At 45.8% G+C, this 15,824-nt stretch overlaps 1 protein-coding gene across 2 annotated transcripts in view; it reads left to right on the top strand.

Moving 5' to 3' along the window:
• SMAD7 (SMAD family member 7) overlaps nucleotides 1-13,915 on the top strand; it is a 39,661-nt gene extending 25,746 nt beyond the window's left edge. For both annotated transcript variants that reach the window (XM_090037769.1, XM_090037768.1), the window contains exon 4: nucleotides 11,796-13,915. In XM_090037769.1, coding sequence (XP_089893895.1) covers nucleotides 11,796-12,334 — 539 coding nt within the window. In that variant the 3' untranslated portion in view covers nucleotides 12,335-13,915. The remainder of the gene's footprint in view (nucleotides 1-11,795) is intronic.
• Nucleotides 13,916-15,824: the final 1,909 nt, after the last annotated feature.

The following is a 15,824-nucleotide window of genomic DNA, read 5'->3' as shown; positions in this document are numbered from 1 at the left end:
AGCCTGGGACAGAGGAAGCTGGAGTCAGCTGGCTCCTCTCTAATCACTGGAGACAGGCAGACAGGCCTATGTGGGGGGGGGGGGGTCTTTTAGCTGCAGGCACATTTGCATGAGGGTTGGTGGCTACTGCTTACTAACTTGTTAAAGACAATTTAACTGGGTGTAAGAAGGGCTTGTCATTTTTTTCTTGGGTAATTTTTAGTGCTGGTAATTGATTAATCATCATAATTGGGCAAGAGCAATAACTCATGGGACATTTCTGAATCCAGTTTCTTGTGCGGTGGAGTCTGAACTGTGCAGATTTTACAGTTTCAGTTTCTTTTTTTTCCCCTCCCTTTTCTGTAATTTGTACATTGAAAAAATAGATCAGTAAACTAATGTTAGGAAAGTAGGTCAGAATTTGACCTAGGACATCTGTGTGTGTGTGTGTGTGTGTGTACACATGTGTAGTATATACAGATGTGTTTTAAATATGCTGTGTTGCGGAGGCTTTAATTTCCTTCCAGGCCTAGTCTTCCTAGGGTTGAAGTCCTAGAGAAGTCAGTGATGCAAGAGCAGCCGGTGTGATAACCCTGGTCTGGTCCAGACTGTCTCGGTGTTTCTAGGATGAGATCTTGCTCTCCAGGGGTCTTAGCCAGAGCTCCAAGGACCTCATTCCCAGCTGCCCTCGGGTGAGTGTGTTTGCTGCGAGTGTCAGCCCAGCCTCATCATGACTTAATAGAGTTTGGGGTTTGATTTTGGTGCCAAGAACTCAGAAAGAAAGGGGGATTCGCCCCAGACCATCACGTTGCACCAGATTTGGTGGAGAGACCTTGGAGAACCCCAGGGCATGCCCAACACCTTCTCCCTAATATCGTATCTCGGCCCAATTGTGCTTGGAAATCGGCACAGCTTTGCCTGAAGTTTGCCTGAGACTTCACAAGAAAGAGGATGTTGACTTCACTAACCATGGTGGCTTCACTAAACATGGTTTCAGGATTGCAACAACCTCCCGAACTGAGCAGAGTTCATCTCGTTTTGTTTGGCAAGATTTTGGGGGCTCTTTTGGCACATAACCGGCAAACGTCGAATAAGAGTCATGAACCAGAGCCTCTGTACATTGGGGGAAGTGCCTGTCCAACTCTTCACATTGTGCCTGGCCTCTTCTTTCATAATAGCTTGAAGGAAAGCTTCATCTGAACGTGTCCCGCTCAGGCTTCAGGTCTCAGTGTAGACTTGACTCATGTTCCACATACCGAGAGCAACTACTGTTAATTTTTGATATTCTGGTAATAAAAATCCTAAATGCCTTCCTCTGGCATAAGACATCTTCCTTAAGTAACAGCAAAAGTTGGTTTTGCTTGACTAGGAATTTCAGGCCCAGAATGTCACTGGGAGGAAGAAGGTGAGAGATTTTAGGTTCATGAAGACCAAAAAGAAAAACAGTTTATTTGCTTGGGCTGGACATATGCGACTTCATTGGATGGGCAACTTATTAATATAGGTAAGACAATAGTTCAGGCTCTTAAATTTGTAGTGCTACTGTCTATGCTGCGTAATAAGATCTGTCTAATTAGATGTGGACACAAATTTATGGTCTAGCCTGTCAATCCATGGATTAAGGCCTCCATAAGTATCCACTGACATGAAGGGCTATTATAGCTCCTAAAGAGATGCTGTGCTCTATCGTGTCAATAATTCACAGATTAAGGGCTCCCTAAGTAGGCATTGACACAACAGACGATAGGAGCTCTTTGGCGTCTGGTCAGTTCTGGACAGTCCCAGTGAAAGAACTGCAGCTGCCTCGTCTTCATGACACTTCCCTTGTGATGCGGTTTGGGAGCCGAAATCTAGCTATATAAAGATGTAGCTTTCTTTTTAATTTTTTAAAACTCTTCTGTGGAAACAGCAACGACAAGAGAACACAGGTCTCAAACGATCTGAACCGGAAGGAGCGTGGAAACGTTGCATTTAGAGCAGGGGTGGGCAAAATGTGGCCCACGGGCTGCATGCAGCCCGCCAGGCCATTCTACCTGGCCCGTGGGGCCCCTAAAAGTTTAGAAAATTAATATTTATCTGCCCCTGGCTGCCTGTCATGTGGCCCTCCATGGCTTGCCAAAACTCAGTAAGCGGCCCTCCGCCCAAAATAATTGCCCACCCCTGATTTAGAGCTACTGCCCTGCCCTGGGGTATAGTGAGGAGTATAAAAGTTTGAGAGGCAAGCCTTTAGAGGCAAACCCTGCTCTTGGATCCAGATGTCTTCATTGGGAGGGACCAGTGTATCATGCTTAGAGTGGAATTTCTCTTTTACTCTGGATTGCCTTTTGGCTGTCCTGCGTCCAGAGCACGTGTTTCAAGGGAGCACCCTTGCCCTGGGAAATCTGATTTTTTTTTTTTTTTTTTTTTTCTTCTTTAGCTTCTTCAAATTACGAGAAGCTTTAGAGAGAACAGAACAACGTTCTCTCTGATCTTCCTATTTATTTACGTTGCAAATACTCAGTTCTCATTTGTGGATGGTGAGGTGCACTTCCTATCCTGCGTTCCCACCACGATGACAAATGCGCTGTGTCTGTGCAGCTCTCCAGCAGGAGCTCACGCGCATGATTTTCTGCCAGAATCTGCAAAAGGTTCTTTACCAGTAACAGCAACAAAACCGAAAGCGAAGAGGCAGCAGGCAGGTGTGTTTGACAAGGTTGTCCTCTGGCCTTCCTGAAAGATCCTTATGTATAAACACAGCTGAAGAGTCTAAAAAACCCCTTAGATGCTTTTTTTTTTTTTTTTAAAGGCTGCTCTCTGGGGAAGGTGGACTATTTCACAGTACATTAATTTCAATGAATTCATGTTGCCTTCTATTTGACAAGGCTGTTCGTGGAAGATATTTGTGCGTGCGGGGAAGATGAACATGTGTGTGCGTTGGAATAAGTAGTTCCAGTAGGATTTTTTGTGTGGACTTCTTGTCCAGAGGGGGAGAAATCTGTTAGATCTTGATCTCCTTTCCATCTCTGTCTGTGGTTTGTGTGTTGAATGTGTCCATCCTTATAGCCAGTTAAAAATGGGGGTTGTGGCTCTGTCCAGAGCACTTGACCAACCACTTAAGGTCAGACCAAAGGGGTTACTTGAGTTTTTCCCAGCCTGTTGGGTAGCGGTCTGCGTTTAGTCTGTTTTGGGTCCCCTGGGGAAGCAATATATTGCAATTACTGTAGTCCAGCTGCTTTTTTAAACCTCAGATTAGCTTGCCATATGCTGATAAGAGAATGAGCATCATTTAATGGTTTTGTTCTCCAAGTTTTCTGTATGCCTTAGCCTCAGTTTACAACAGATAAATTTCAGATTTGTCTTCCAAATAGCCATATAACAAGGGAAGGGAACCACAGTCCCTTGAAATGTAGGAATCATAGCAAAGTGGGGCTGGAAGGAACCTCAGAGGGTCATCCACTCCAACCCCTGGCTCAAGGCAGGGGCCTCCCTGAATAAACCGTCCCACCCGAGTGTCTGTCTAACCTGCTTTTGAAAGTTTCCAAGCACGGAAAATCCAGTACTTCTCTGGGCATCCTGCTCCAATGCCTGACCACTCATAACTCCTGCCCAAGTTTTTCCCCGGTTGCAACTTGTGGTCATTGTTCCTAGTCCTGTCCCCAAGAGCTACAGACAAAAGTCCATTTCCATCCTCTGTATAATCACCCTTCAGGTATCTGAAGACTGTTATCAAGTCCTTCCTCAGCCTTCTCTTTTCTGGGCTACTTCTCCATGACTGTCACCTGTGGCTGAGAAGAAAGTCCAGGAAGTCAGGACTCCTCGGCCTGAGTCTACTGGTGACTTATGGCTGCTCATTTAGCTGTTTTGCATGCTATTTTCTAACACCTGGTCCCCGGTGTTACACCTGTGCTTGCAGGGGTGTGCTTGATGTCCACAGAGCAGTGATTCATGTAGGACACGGCAGAACTCAGAGTCTTTCCTTGCTGGCATTTTATTTATCATCTCAGGATATGTTACTTCATAAGAAATATTTAAAAAATACTCAGTGTAAAATCCAACCACAGTATTGAAGAGAAAGGAAGGAAAAACTAAGTAGAGCCATAAAGATTTAGAAAAACTTCATCTAAATACTTTGGGTCACAATATAACTTTAAAAAGAAGTTAAAAACAACTGGTCATGTACTAAAGAGTGCAGTGCCATTGGCAGTGAAAAATCCAGTTGAAACCATCACAAGCGAAGTCATATAGCTGATTTCAGACCAGAATGGTTATTTATGCAGAAATTGATAATATTTTTTATAGATTTAGACTCAAATGAGGAGGTACCTTGTCCTCCATACAAGACTCGGCATTTTCTTTAAATGCTGTTTTTACTACAGAGGAAAAGGCGTAGCTTTGTCAGTTTTTTCCCATGTTTGTGGAGTTTGTGTAAAAAACACAATCCAGGGCTCAACAGCTGAAGGTACGATTTCCAGTCACATCGAGCATTTCTTTGGCTTCTCTAGTGGATATATATTGACCTCTTGTTTTGTGACTAAAGGTTATTTCTTTTTCCCACCCCAAACAAAAGGTATTAATAGAAATGAACAATTATTACCGATTCCTGTTTGATTTTTTTAATAGGAGTGCTTGGAGTCCCACTGTACATGCACATAAGACGGGTTAGTTCTTGCCCAAAGTTCGAAGTCTCAATAGACAAATGCGGGTGGGGGAAAGGAGCGGATACTGTCCAGCTTGGAGAGGCGGGGAATGGAGGCACCGAGAATAACCTGACTTGCCCCAGGTCATTCAGCAAGCCTGTGGCAAAGCCAGGTGTGAAGTGGAATTCATGAACCCAGGCCAGTGACTTGAATAAAAGACCTTCCTTCCTCCTGGTGAGTGTGCTGGTCCTGGCTGAGAGTACACAGAAGGCAGGGTAGAGTTACACCTTCTAGAGCGATGTGAATCAGAAATGCATGAACTTTTCCAAGCTGCAGCATACTCCATTAGGTACACACGCAGCATCCTTTACTAGGGTGTGAAAAGACTTAGCTTTAGGTGGGAGCAACTGAAAATTTAGAATTTTCTTTTAAAAATTAGTGCGACTGGTCAGAATTTTTTCAACACTTCGTCTCCCCCCCTCCCCCCGCAAAAATGGCTGTGTTCATGAAAAGGGAAATTTTGATGCCAAATCTCAGATTTCCTTAGCTTTTTTGTGAAAGGAACCCCACCCTGCCCAAAAGAAAAGCAAAAATGTTTGGGCTTTTTGGCCAAAATGTTTCAGTGTCTGAAAAAACTTGTTTTTTCACGTTTTCAGTTATAGAAAAACTTCTGATTGTAGATGCCAACAAAACCTTTTCATTTTTGTCAATTATTTTGAGAGCAGAAATAGCATAGCCCCAGCTCTAGAGATTACTTATACTCTTACGTGCAAGTCCTCCTCGTCAGAGCCCTGGGGAAAACCCAACACAGGCGTGTATTTATCGATCTGAGCAAGAAATTCTAGTGTTTCAGTCTTCCCGTGAAGGTTGGGCATTGTCTTGATTGAAGACTCCCCCATGCATCTTCATTCTAACTTGCTTGGTTTCTACAGCTTCTGATTTCTCTGGACTATCGCTTCTGGTTTTCTTCCCAGCTCTTTTGGGTTTCCTCTCTCTGAATGTAAGGCTTGATGAAAAGTGAGGTGAAATTTTTTCCCCGTCGCAAGAGCCCAGCTGAACTTCCAAGCCTTATGTAGTACTAAGGATGTTGTCAATAATCTCTAGTAGTAGCTAGAGAAGCCCTGGCTTTGGGCTTTATCAAGCAAGCTGATAACTTTGTGCATAACAAGAAGGATTATGAGAGCGACCATGAAGAGGATGAGAAACATTGCCGTTTCAACTTAGCTTTGTGCTTTAGGTGTGGCTAAAGCAATATGTCTTTAGATATCTGTCTCCCTTCTGCGTGTATTTGGGATGAAAACTTCTATAGAAGTGCTCCAGATAATTATATCTATGCACGATGCTAGTATGGAAGCTCCTGGGGCAAATACTGCCTTTTTACCATAGCTTTGCAAAATACCCAGCAAAGCATGGCCCTTAATCTTGACTGAGCCGCTGGGCATGCTATAATGCAGACCATAAAAAATAATAATCATCCACGATGGCAGAAAATTGAAGGGTGCCTAATAACAAAATAATAACGCTACACATGTTTGTATTATTAAGTAGCATTGTTTGTTGGATTATGCTAGGTCCCAGAATGGGTTGGGAGCTTTCCAGGCGTTTAAGAAAGGTGCTGGGATGGAGTGCTTTTAATTCTGAATGAGGATCCTATAGCATGTCTCAGCCATTTATGCGTTGCAGACCTCGGATACAACTGACGGTGGGGAAGCAGACACTGCATAAAAGCACCCTGGCTGGCAGGAGGGGGAGTTTGTGGATGAGGCTGGATGGTGGGAGAGTCTGCTATTAGGTTGCTGGCACCTCTGTCCTCTTTGAATTTGTGGCAGGAATATCTGCAGAGGGAGAGGTGCTGCAACCTACACCAATTTGTTACTGAAGGACGCATCTCTGGGGGTGAGTTACTTGGTGCAGTCATGTAACTGCATTTGCCAGGTTCATGCTAATGGTGCCTGTGCTGCAAAGGCTGAATCGGGATCCTGACACGTCCCGAAGTTACGGGGAGTATTTTGGAGCCCAGGGCTCTGGCTTGGCTAGTGGGGGCCAGATGTTTTAAAGCTCCCAACACCGCACAGGTTGAAACTGGTCCATGATTTTGGTGCCTTAGTAGGAGTGGAGCCTGCAAATGTGGCCTTTAAGGGCCTTCAGCGATGCAGTTGGCAGCCCCTTGGGTGCGTATGGCAGGGCACCTGGATTCTAAGTTTCGGCTGTCTCTGTCAAATCTTGAAATACTACCATGCGTCTGTAAAACTGAGGCCAGTTGTACTTGCCTGTATAGGCGAAGTGTGGGGGACGCGTGTGGGGGGGGGGACATGCCCCCTTGCCCCAGATTTCTGCACCAGCTGCCAGGCATGGGGCTACAGCCTGGCTGGGGGGGGGGCAAGGGGCAACAACACTACAAATCGGTGAAGCTTTGGGTGACTTTTTGAAGCTTCCCCTAGAGTTCACCGTGGAAAATTTTCATCCCCTCGTCAAATCTTCCTCTTACGGACACCAGTCAAAAGATGTAGCCAAGCTCGTTACAGGCTTACAAGACCTTTTAGCAGCAGTGCCAAGATAGTGTGGAGAACGGAGGAAGTATCAGCCCATAGTGATGGACAAAAATAATTGCGAAAAGCATCTTTGGTGACTTTGTAGCTTGGCCTGCAGCAAGGACTAACCCTGTTTATCTGAGCCCTCCCCATGTATCCTCATGGCTTCACGACCAGACGGCCAGTCAACAGCTCGGCCCCTCGAACGGAAGGCACTTTGACATATTTATACTGTGCTTTGGCACTAGCTCATTGAAAAAAAATTCCTGATTACCTAAAACTTGTCCTTGAGGTCTGGTCACCCCATGTCATTGAAAAGCCTAGTGGGATTCATTCATGAACTTCCCGGCTTCCATAAAGGTCTGTTCATTCATAGCCAGGGCAGCTTTTTTTGCGTGCTGGCAATTAAATATCTCTTTGTAAGTGGCAATGAGCTGCTTGTTAAGTGGTCTTCTCTAATGCAAGTGCAAACATGAGGTGAAATGGGCTTTTTTATTTTTTTTAAATCCCCCCTCCTGCCACCCTCCTCTGAAAGGGGTGCTTTTATGTTAGAGAAAATAAATAAAAACTTAAAGAAATGTCAGTGAGATTCAGCATGTTCCATGCGGGTTGTTCCAAAATTCCCTTAACTGCAGTAAAACAAAAAAATGTGAGCTCCAGGCATCTGATTAGCTTTTTTTAAAAAAAATTTTTTTTACAGCATGGGTTTTCTTTCCTGCCTCTTTAAACAAACAGCCAGTTAAAATATCTTTAAAAAAAAAAACAAACTTGGATGCATACACATAACATTTTATAACTCCCTGTGCTCCAGAGTGTGGCAGGCTTGATTCTCATGTGCGCTCTGCCAGCGTGAATCCAGAGTCAACCCAGTTCTGCCGCCACACGGGTTTACACCCGTATCTGTTTCAGCCCCGATTCAGTCTGGCCTTCGGTGCAGTCACCTCCAGGTTACACCAGTGTAACTGGGACCAGCTCCGGTGTTAACTCTTAACTTTCCGCAATGAACCTCGGTCCTCACCGCCTGCAGGGGACCTGCAGGGTCTGACCCCCAGGGCACCGCGCAAGGGGCTGTTTTAAAAGCAAAGCAGGATCCAGAGAGTCTGGAAACCCCCAGTGTGTGATGAGATTACAGTTTTACAGGCCATGCAGGGGGAGAGTGAGAGGCGCGTGCGCACACGGGCTGCAATTTATCTGGGCTTGGCAATTAACATAATCTGCAAACTTCTCTGTACTGACGTCTCTCTGCAAATTGCTGGGTGGACTGGCAGGCTGCAAAGATGAAAGGGAAAAATGCAGTCTGAGGGATTTTCTTTCACAAAATAGGGTGGCTACAGGCAGGGCATTTGGCTCAGCTGTGCTTCCTGGTTTTGGGGTCCCCCCTCTTTCTCAGAATTGTTCCCCCCCCCCCCTTTTAATTTCTCCTTCAGGGAAGCAAATGCCTTTTCTGTCTCCTCGCACAGGGACGTAGTCAAGTGTGAGCTCTCCCCCCTTTCCTTCCCCAAGACTGTACACGGAGGCAAGCTGCAGAAGGTTAGGTTAAAGGTAATTTGATCGTGGCTTGGTCTCTTCCCAACCCCACTACTACCTCCTCTCCTCCCTCCCCTTCCCTCACTCAGCTTTTTTTCCCCTGCTTGCTGCTTATTTGGTGCCAGGTTTCAGTGGGATAGAGTTATATGAAACAAAGTATTGTGAGGCACCAGAAGGGGGAGGCTGAAAGACAAACCAGGGCACACCTAAAAGGAGGCAGATTGACTCTTGCAAACCTGGGAGGCAGTTTCTCTCTTTCTGGAGCCCCCTAAATCGACGGGACTCCCAGTCCTCTCCGCCCCGGCCCCCTCCAGTCCCGGTTGTGGTGGGCAATGATCAGCAGTCGCTTATCTTCCCAGTTTTCTAGCATGTGCAGTCGGGCCCATTTTTAGTAGCTGCCTCCAGCAAGTGGAGAAATATTTTCCTCGCTGGCATAGAAATGAGGAAATTTAAAAGTGTGTGGCTGGATTTTTTTTTTTTTTTCCTTTTGAAGAGCACAGCGCTGTACTAAACAGACTTGGAGGACTGTAAAATGCACGGTTGAGCGGGGAAGAGACTTTTTAATAGTGAAAAGGCACTAAGAAAGTGGAGCGGATGGACTCGCTGATTTAACCACTGTGTTTCCACCCTCCTTGCTTTGGGATTTTCCCGGGCTCTGTTCGGTGGGTGGAGGTCTGCGAGGAAGAAATAGCAGGCGCCGTAACCCCGGCCGCCGGGATGGGTGTGGGGAATGTGGCCGGCTTGTTGGTTTGCTGGCTCCTGGTTGCCGTCTTCCCCAGGTTGATCTGGGGGGATTGGCGTGATTTTTTTTTTTTTTTTAATTTTTTTTTGTGAACTTTCAGTCCTGAGCTTGTTTGCTTTCAGCATTTGGAGATTAATAGTTCCCAGGTCTTAACATGTCTGTAAAAGAGCTGGAAAGAGCTGTTACCAAAGCAGCACAAAGCCGAGGTGCATTACACCACACACCAAGGAAGAGGAGAGAGCTCGTTCCCTTTCTCTCCTGTCACCCCCATTTTCACCCCGGTGTCTTAGGCCTCGTGATACTGTTGAAAGAGAGAGAAGCAGCCAGGAGGGAAGGCCGAAAGGAACCGAGGGGTTTTTTTCCGTTTTTGTTAACAAATGCAAGACTTCCGGTCTCCACCCTGCCACCACAAACCACAGTCTTAACTGCAGCTCAGGCAGATTTATAGTTCATCTGACGTCTGAATCATAGCATTTATTACCAGGGCTCCGGCTATAGGCGTAAATAGGCTCAGTAAATTACAGCAGATGATCTGCCATCCCCTCCATTCCTGCTAAGCCATATTTAACTCTCCTTTTATGGCTCCCCTTTTGGGGGTGGGGGGGAATTATACATGAAGCAAAGCTCATCTGGTTGAAAGTGTTTTCAGAGCAGAGTGATGTATGATGCATGCGAGACTGTGGGTACCTTTGGCCTCCTGGCTTACCCACACTTCACATAGAGAAGATTTCTGCAGCTGATTAGCGACTCCAGTATTACGTTATCTGCACTGATTTACTGTTGCCAAAATTGATTATCTGCAGCTAGGGGTTGATGGTGAGGAGGGAATCAGTTGCTGCGTTCAGAAGTCCGTAGGTTCAGCACTCAGCAGTTTTCGGCTTCAGAAGACTTCAGAGAGAGCGTCTTCACTGCAGAGTATGTCTGGTGATGGGCACCTGGGGTAGCCTGCCGGGATGCGAGTGCCCGCTTGACAAAGTCCTGCTTGAGTTACAGGGCCCCCATCCGCGGGCTTTAGTTTGCTCCAGTGTGGGCCGCCAAGTCTAGGTGTAACGTACCACCACGCTTGGGAGTCGCAGGGTTTTGTACGTACAGGGTCTTCATAAAGTCCTGGTGCACTTTTAAACTTTAATAACTTAAGCTGTGCACCAAGACTTTATGAAGACGCTGTAGATATGGGGAAAGCTGAGTGCAGCATTCAAGTAAGAGCTTAGTTTCATTGTGCAGTGAAGACATATCCCTAGGCATCAACTAACTGCTGTCTGGGGTGCCCCGGCTACATACATTGTTCTCATCTACACTCTAGGGCTGCTAACGAGGCTAGAGATGGGAAGGAGCAGGCGTGTGTCAGAGGAGTTCCTAAAGTCCCTTTTCACTAGGCCGTGCCCCAAATGTGCTGGAACTTTTCCAAATAGTTGGAACTTTTAACCCCATTGGCATCATTAGAGCGATACAAGCCCACGGTGGAGACATGGTTTGGCTGATTATTAAACATGCTTAACTGGAATGGTTGTGCTGCAAACACAGTCTGTGTGTGAGCACACAGTGCTGACTCTTCCTCTTTCTCTCCTGGGCACTGTGCCTGAAGGGCCAGATTTTCAAAGGTATTAAAGTGCTTAAAGATGCAGACAGGTACTTAATGGAGTTTTTCTGAGGTGCCAAAGCAGATTGGGAGCCTGATTCCCACTGAAAACAATTAGCACTGAAGTAGGTGGGCATCAAGTTAGATGCCTAAATTGCTTCTGAAAACCTGGCCAGGTGCCTTGCTGTGTCTTGAGGCACCTGAAGAGCCCTTGGGAATCTGCTTCAGAGGGATTATGGCCTGGGCTCTTGAAAATGTTATCTAAGTGGTTTTGGGCAAGTGACTTGGGTGAAGCCCCCAGGTCTTCAGAGACATGTAGGCACCTAATATGCACCAAATGGGTGCCTAAATACATCATGGGAGTCTGAGCCTATGTTACTTTTTGGGAAACGGAGCCTAACGGAGAGAATCATCTCAAAGGCCCCTGCCACATTTGGGAGATGTCCCAAACTTATTTGGGACATATCCATTTCTGTAGGTCCAGTCTGAGATACTTCAAGGAGCTGTACTTCTAGTGGACAAGTCCATAGCATTTTTGGAAAATTGGGGTCCTTTTGGTTGTCTTGGGTTGGGCATCCAGAATTCACCTCTGAAAGCCTGGGCTACGGATAGTTGGAAAGAATTTTACCCCCTAGGTAGATGGATACAGACTTGGAGGGGGGTTGTCTTCCTCTAGTGGGGGACGTGTGTCTCTCTTCCTTGGATCTCTTGTGTACTTTAACAACCTTTCTGGAGGCAGTGTACCATAAATGCTGTGTATTTATTGGATTATATTTTCCCTGCTTTATTAAATTTCACATTTTTTCTGCCCCTTTCTCTAGATTCCCAAGTTCTTCAGGAGCCGGGGGATCGGTCACACTGGTGCGTGGTGGCATACTGGGAAGAGAAAACGCGCGTGGGTCGGCTGTATTCTGTCCAAGAGCCCTCCCTGGATATCTTCTATGATCTACCTCAGGGGAACGGTTTCTGCCTCGGACAGCTCAATTCAGACAACAAAAGCCAGCTGGTGCAGAAAGTCCGCAGCAAAATTGGTTACGGCATCCAGCTGACCAAGGAAGTGGACGGCGTATGGGTATACAACCGCAGCAGTTACCCAATCTTTATCAAGTCGGCCACACTGGACAACCCCGACTCCAGGACGTTGCTGGTTCACAAAGTGTTTCCAGGATTTTCCATCAAGGCTTTTGACTATGAGAAGGCGTACAGCTTACAGAGGCCTAACGACCATGAGTTCATGCAGCAACCATGGACCGGCTTTACTGTTCAGATCAGCTTTGTGAAGGGCTGGGGCCAGTGCTACACAAGACAGTTTATCAGCAGTTGCCCGTGCTGGTTGGAGGTTATTTTTAATAACCGATGACTCGAGACAGAGTGGACTCATGACATTTATAACTACTTTGCTGCTAATATTTCCTTCTGAGTGCTTGCTTTTCATGCAAACTTTTTTGTTTGTTTTGTTTGTTTTGTTTTTGTTTTTCTTTTCTGTTTTGAGAAATAGCTTATGGAAAGATTTTTTTTTTTTTTTTGCCTTGGTATTTTGATGAATATATATATATATATATATTTTTTAAAAGTGTGAATGACCAACAACTCGGAAGGAGAAGGTAGGGGAGGGGATTACATCAGATAATCATTTCATGCCTCTGAAATTATTCCCCTATGTGATGAGTGGCATTCAGAGTTACTTGCCGTTTCTTATAGCTCCCGCTCACGGATACCAAAACAAGATACCTAGATTTTATACAGACCTGAGTCCTACTACTGCAAGACATCTCGTCTTCCCTTTTGTGATGAGGAGTGTGCACGTGCCCCCTTTCTCTCTCCTCGCTCTTTCTCTCCCTGTCTCACACACACAAGGGCCATCTCTCTCTCTCGTTTCTGCCTCGAGGTGGCACATTCCAGATGCTACTTGTCAAAGCATGGCACACTTCGCTCATGTGAAGTCAAACTGAGACCCTCTCCCCACTTTCCCACTGCCCCCACAGTGACAACGCCATGTTGCCACTGACACGCAACGAATGTACGTGCCCACGCACACAGGCAGCACCGGGAGTGAACGCAGTGAAGTGAAAACCTTGCTAATAAGTTACTTAGCCTTCTTATTTTATTTTATTTTATTTTGTGTATGCTTGTTGGTTTATTTAAGATCACGTCTTGCCACTGTGTTATGCTGACAGTCCATCGTGGGAGCGTGGGTTTTGGAAGGAGCATGCCCATTCTTTCAGTGCTTTTATCGTTTCTTGATACAGGAAAAAAAAAAAAAAAGAAAAACATGCATGGCCCACGCTTTTCAATTTGAGCTGAGATGCAGACTTGGTGAGAAAACATAAGCCTAAAAAAAACAAAAGCAAACAGGAAAAAAGTATTCAGAATATTTGGTCCATCATAACCTGCCTTGACCAGGTTATAATGGTACCATTTGTATCCAGAAATGCAGTCAGTCTTTCATTTCGTCTTGAATTCATACGCACGTATGATACTTTTACACTGTTCTTAGCTCAATGAGCATGTTTAGACCTTAACATAAGCTATTTTTCTAAATATAAAGGTTTAAATGAACAAGAGAGCATTCTCATTGGAACTTTAGCATTGTAGTGCTTTGGAAATAAAACAAAACAACAAAAAAAGGACTCCTAAAAAAAAAACAAACAACCCTGAGATTTATTAAATAAAAATTGTATTTTATGTTATATATAAATATATTATTACTTGTAAATATAAAGACGTTTTATAAGCATCATTATTTATGTATTGTGCAATGTGTATAAACGAGAAAAAATAAGAAAGATGCACTTTGCTTTAATATAAATGCAAATAACAAATGCCAAATTAAAAAAACAAACAAACAAACACGAGATTGGTGTTTTTTTCTATGGGTGTTATCATCCAGATGAATGTTTTTTCTAAAGGAGTTTATGTTCCATTAAAAAATAAAAATGTACACTTGATCTGATCCTGTGCAGAGTGACTTCGTTAGTGCCTGGGCCTGGGTAGATGTAACTAAAGTAGCTTTAAACATCCAGCTCTGAGGTCCAGGACCCGTTCCTTTCCAGCACACGTTGCCACATATCTGGGGTTGAGGGGGGCATGAGCAGTCCCAAGGGATGCTCCTATAGACTGGGCTTCTGCTTCTTGGGTTTCAGGAGATGCAGGCTTGCTCAGCTGCAAACTTTTGGGATACTGGGCAAGTCACTTAACCTGCCTCCTCACAACCGCCAGCTGTATTCTGGAGCCGTACGGACCTTGATCTCCATTGCTGTTGGGTATTGTTTCTATCTTACCTCCTACCTAAATCTATGGGTGGGAACAGGCCTTCAGCCACTGTGGGAGTCGCATAGCTAGACTCAGATTCCCCCCTCCCTGTCCCCAAGGCTGTACATGCAGACCAGGCTCACAGCAGTCGGGCACAACTTCCAAAGGTTTGTTTCTTTCTCACACCGTCCATTAGAGCCTGGGTAGAGATGGCTGCACAGCTGCTTCTGGGTTAATAAATGGTGTGATATATCATGGGACAATGAAACATTGGGCAACTAACCAAAAAAAAAAAAAATAATCCCGGATAAGAACTGGTTGAAAGGAGCATTTGTGCTTCTAGGGAGATGAGTCCATTCAATACAAGGCAGCCCTTTCCAGACTGACCAGTGTCCAGTGCAGCTCTGGGGGATCTACAGGTGGGGCATCCAGGTGGGTTCAGGGGAAGTGGGAATTGGAGCACGTGGAGCCCCTAGTCTGGTAGGGACGTGCCCAGGCTCACCTGCCTTCACCCACAAGCCTTCCGTCATGCGGCTAGATAAGCACAACGTCGTTCCCCAGCCAGTGCCCATGTCCACTGTCATGCAGCTAGAGTAGCCGGTGAGGGGTGGGGTGCCAGCGAGCAGGCTAAGAGTAGGGACTGGCCAGACCTACTGGCAGGGCGGGGTTTGTGCAGCATGTCCTGGGGTACTGCCAAGCATAGGCAATTGGACAGCTACCTGGGATGAGAGGGGCTGGGGGCATGATGGGGAGGAAATCAGCATTTAGAGTCCTTTTGAGAGAGTTACATGGAGGGACATGTAAGGATGCAGTTATAGATGCGAGGAAACTAGGGATAAGCCTGTTTTGGGACATCAAGCCCGAGGAAGCAGTCATGGGTTGGCCATGAAAATGGAGTCTTAGGATGCGAGGGCTCTCACCACTAGCCTTTTTAAACTACTGCTTCCTCTCCCAGCCCCTGTTGGGGTGGGGGTTACCTCGTCTTCCCCGTAGGGACACCAGTGTGCCCCGCAGCTTGGCAGGCACTGTTTTGCTGGCTTGGGCAGTAAAAGTAACTATCACAGATGGCTTTTGAACTGGCTCTCTCAAACTGAAGCTAATCTACGAATGATTCAAGTCCCCACCTTTCTATGACAGAGAATTCAAATGGAAAAGTCCTAGAGAGCAAGCTGGCCTCAAACAGGTACAGCTTAGGACCCAACAGACTACTGATGTGTGTTGGTCCCTGGGCCTGGGCTTGGGGAATGGGAGTACTTTCAACCCCAGTTTTTTCTTTTGCTTAGGCAGTGCTAGCTGAGATCATATTTTTTGATGCGGTCCTTTATAGATGCCTAGGCTGGTGGAGGACATTCCTTCATGGCAGGAGCTGTGCCTTGCTATGCGTTTGAAGAGCCTCCATGACAATGGAGGAAATGTCTAGGCGCTGTAGCATTGCATACAGCACTAACATTTGGGGGCTAGGAGGAATGGACAGTAAGAACTGTGTGTTCCCACATTGGGCCTTATTTTGCCCTAGCCGCAATGCTGCTTTTGGTCATAAGCTGGCTTTCAATTGTAGAGCAAGGCACAAGCCACTCTCTAGCCCATCATACCAGCCT

The sequence above is a fragment of the Crocodylus siamensis genome, chromosome 3, assembly GCF_052110815.1.
Source record: "Crocodylus siamensis isolate JL-2025a chromosome 3, ASM5211081v1, whole genome shotgun sequence".
Taxonomy (NCBI): domain Eukaryota; kingdom Metazoa; phylum Chordata; order Crocodylia; family Crocodylidae; genus Crocodylus; species Crocodylus siamensis.
Note: the sequence above shows the minus strand (reverse complement) of the source record. Positions and strands in the feature narration are given on the sequence as shown.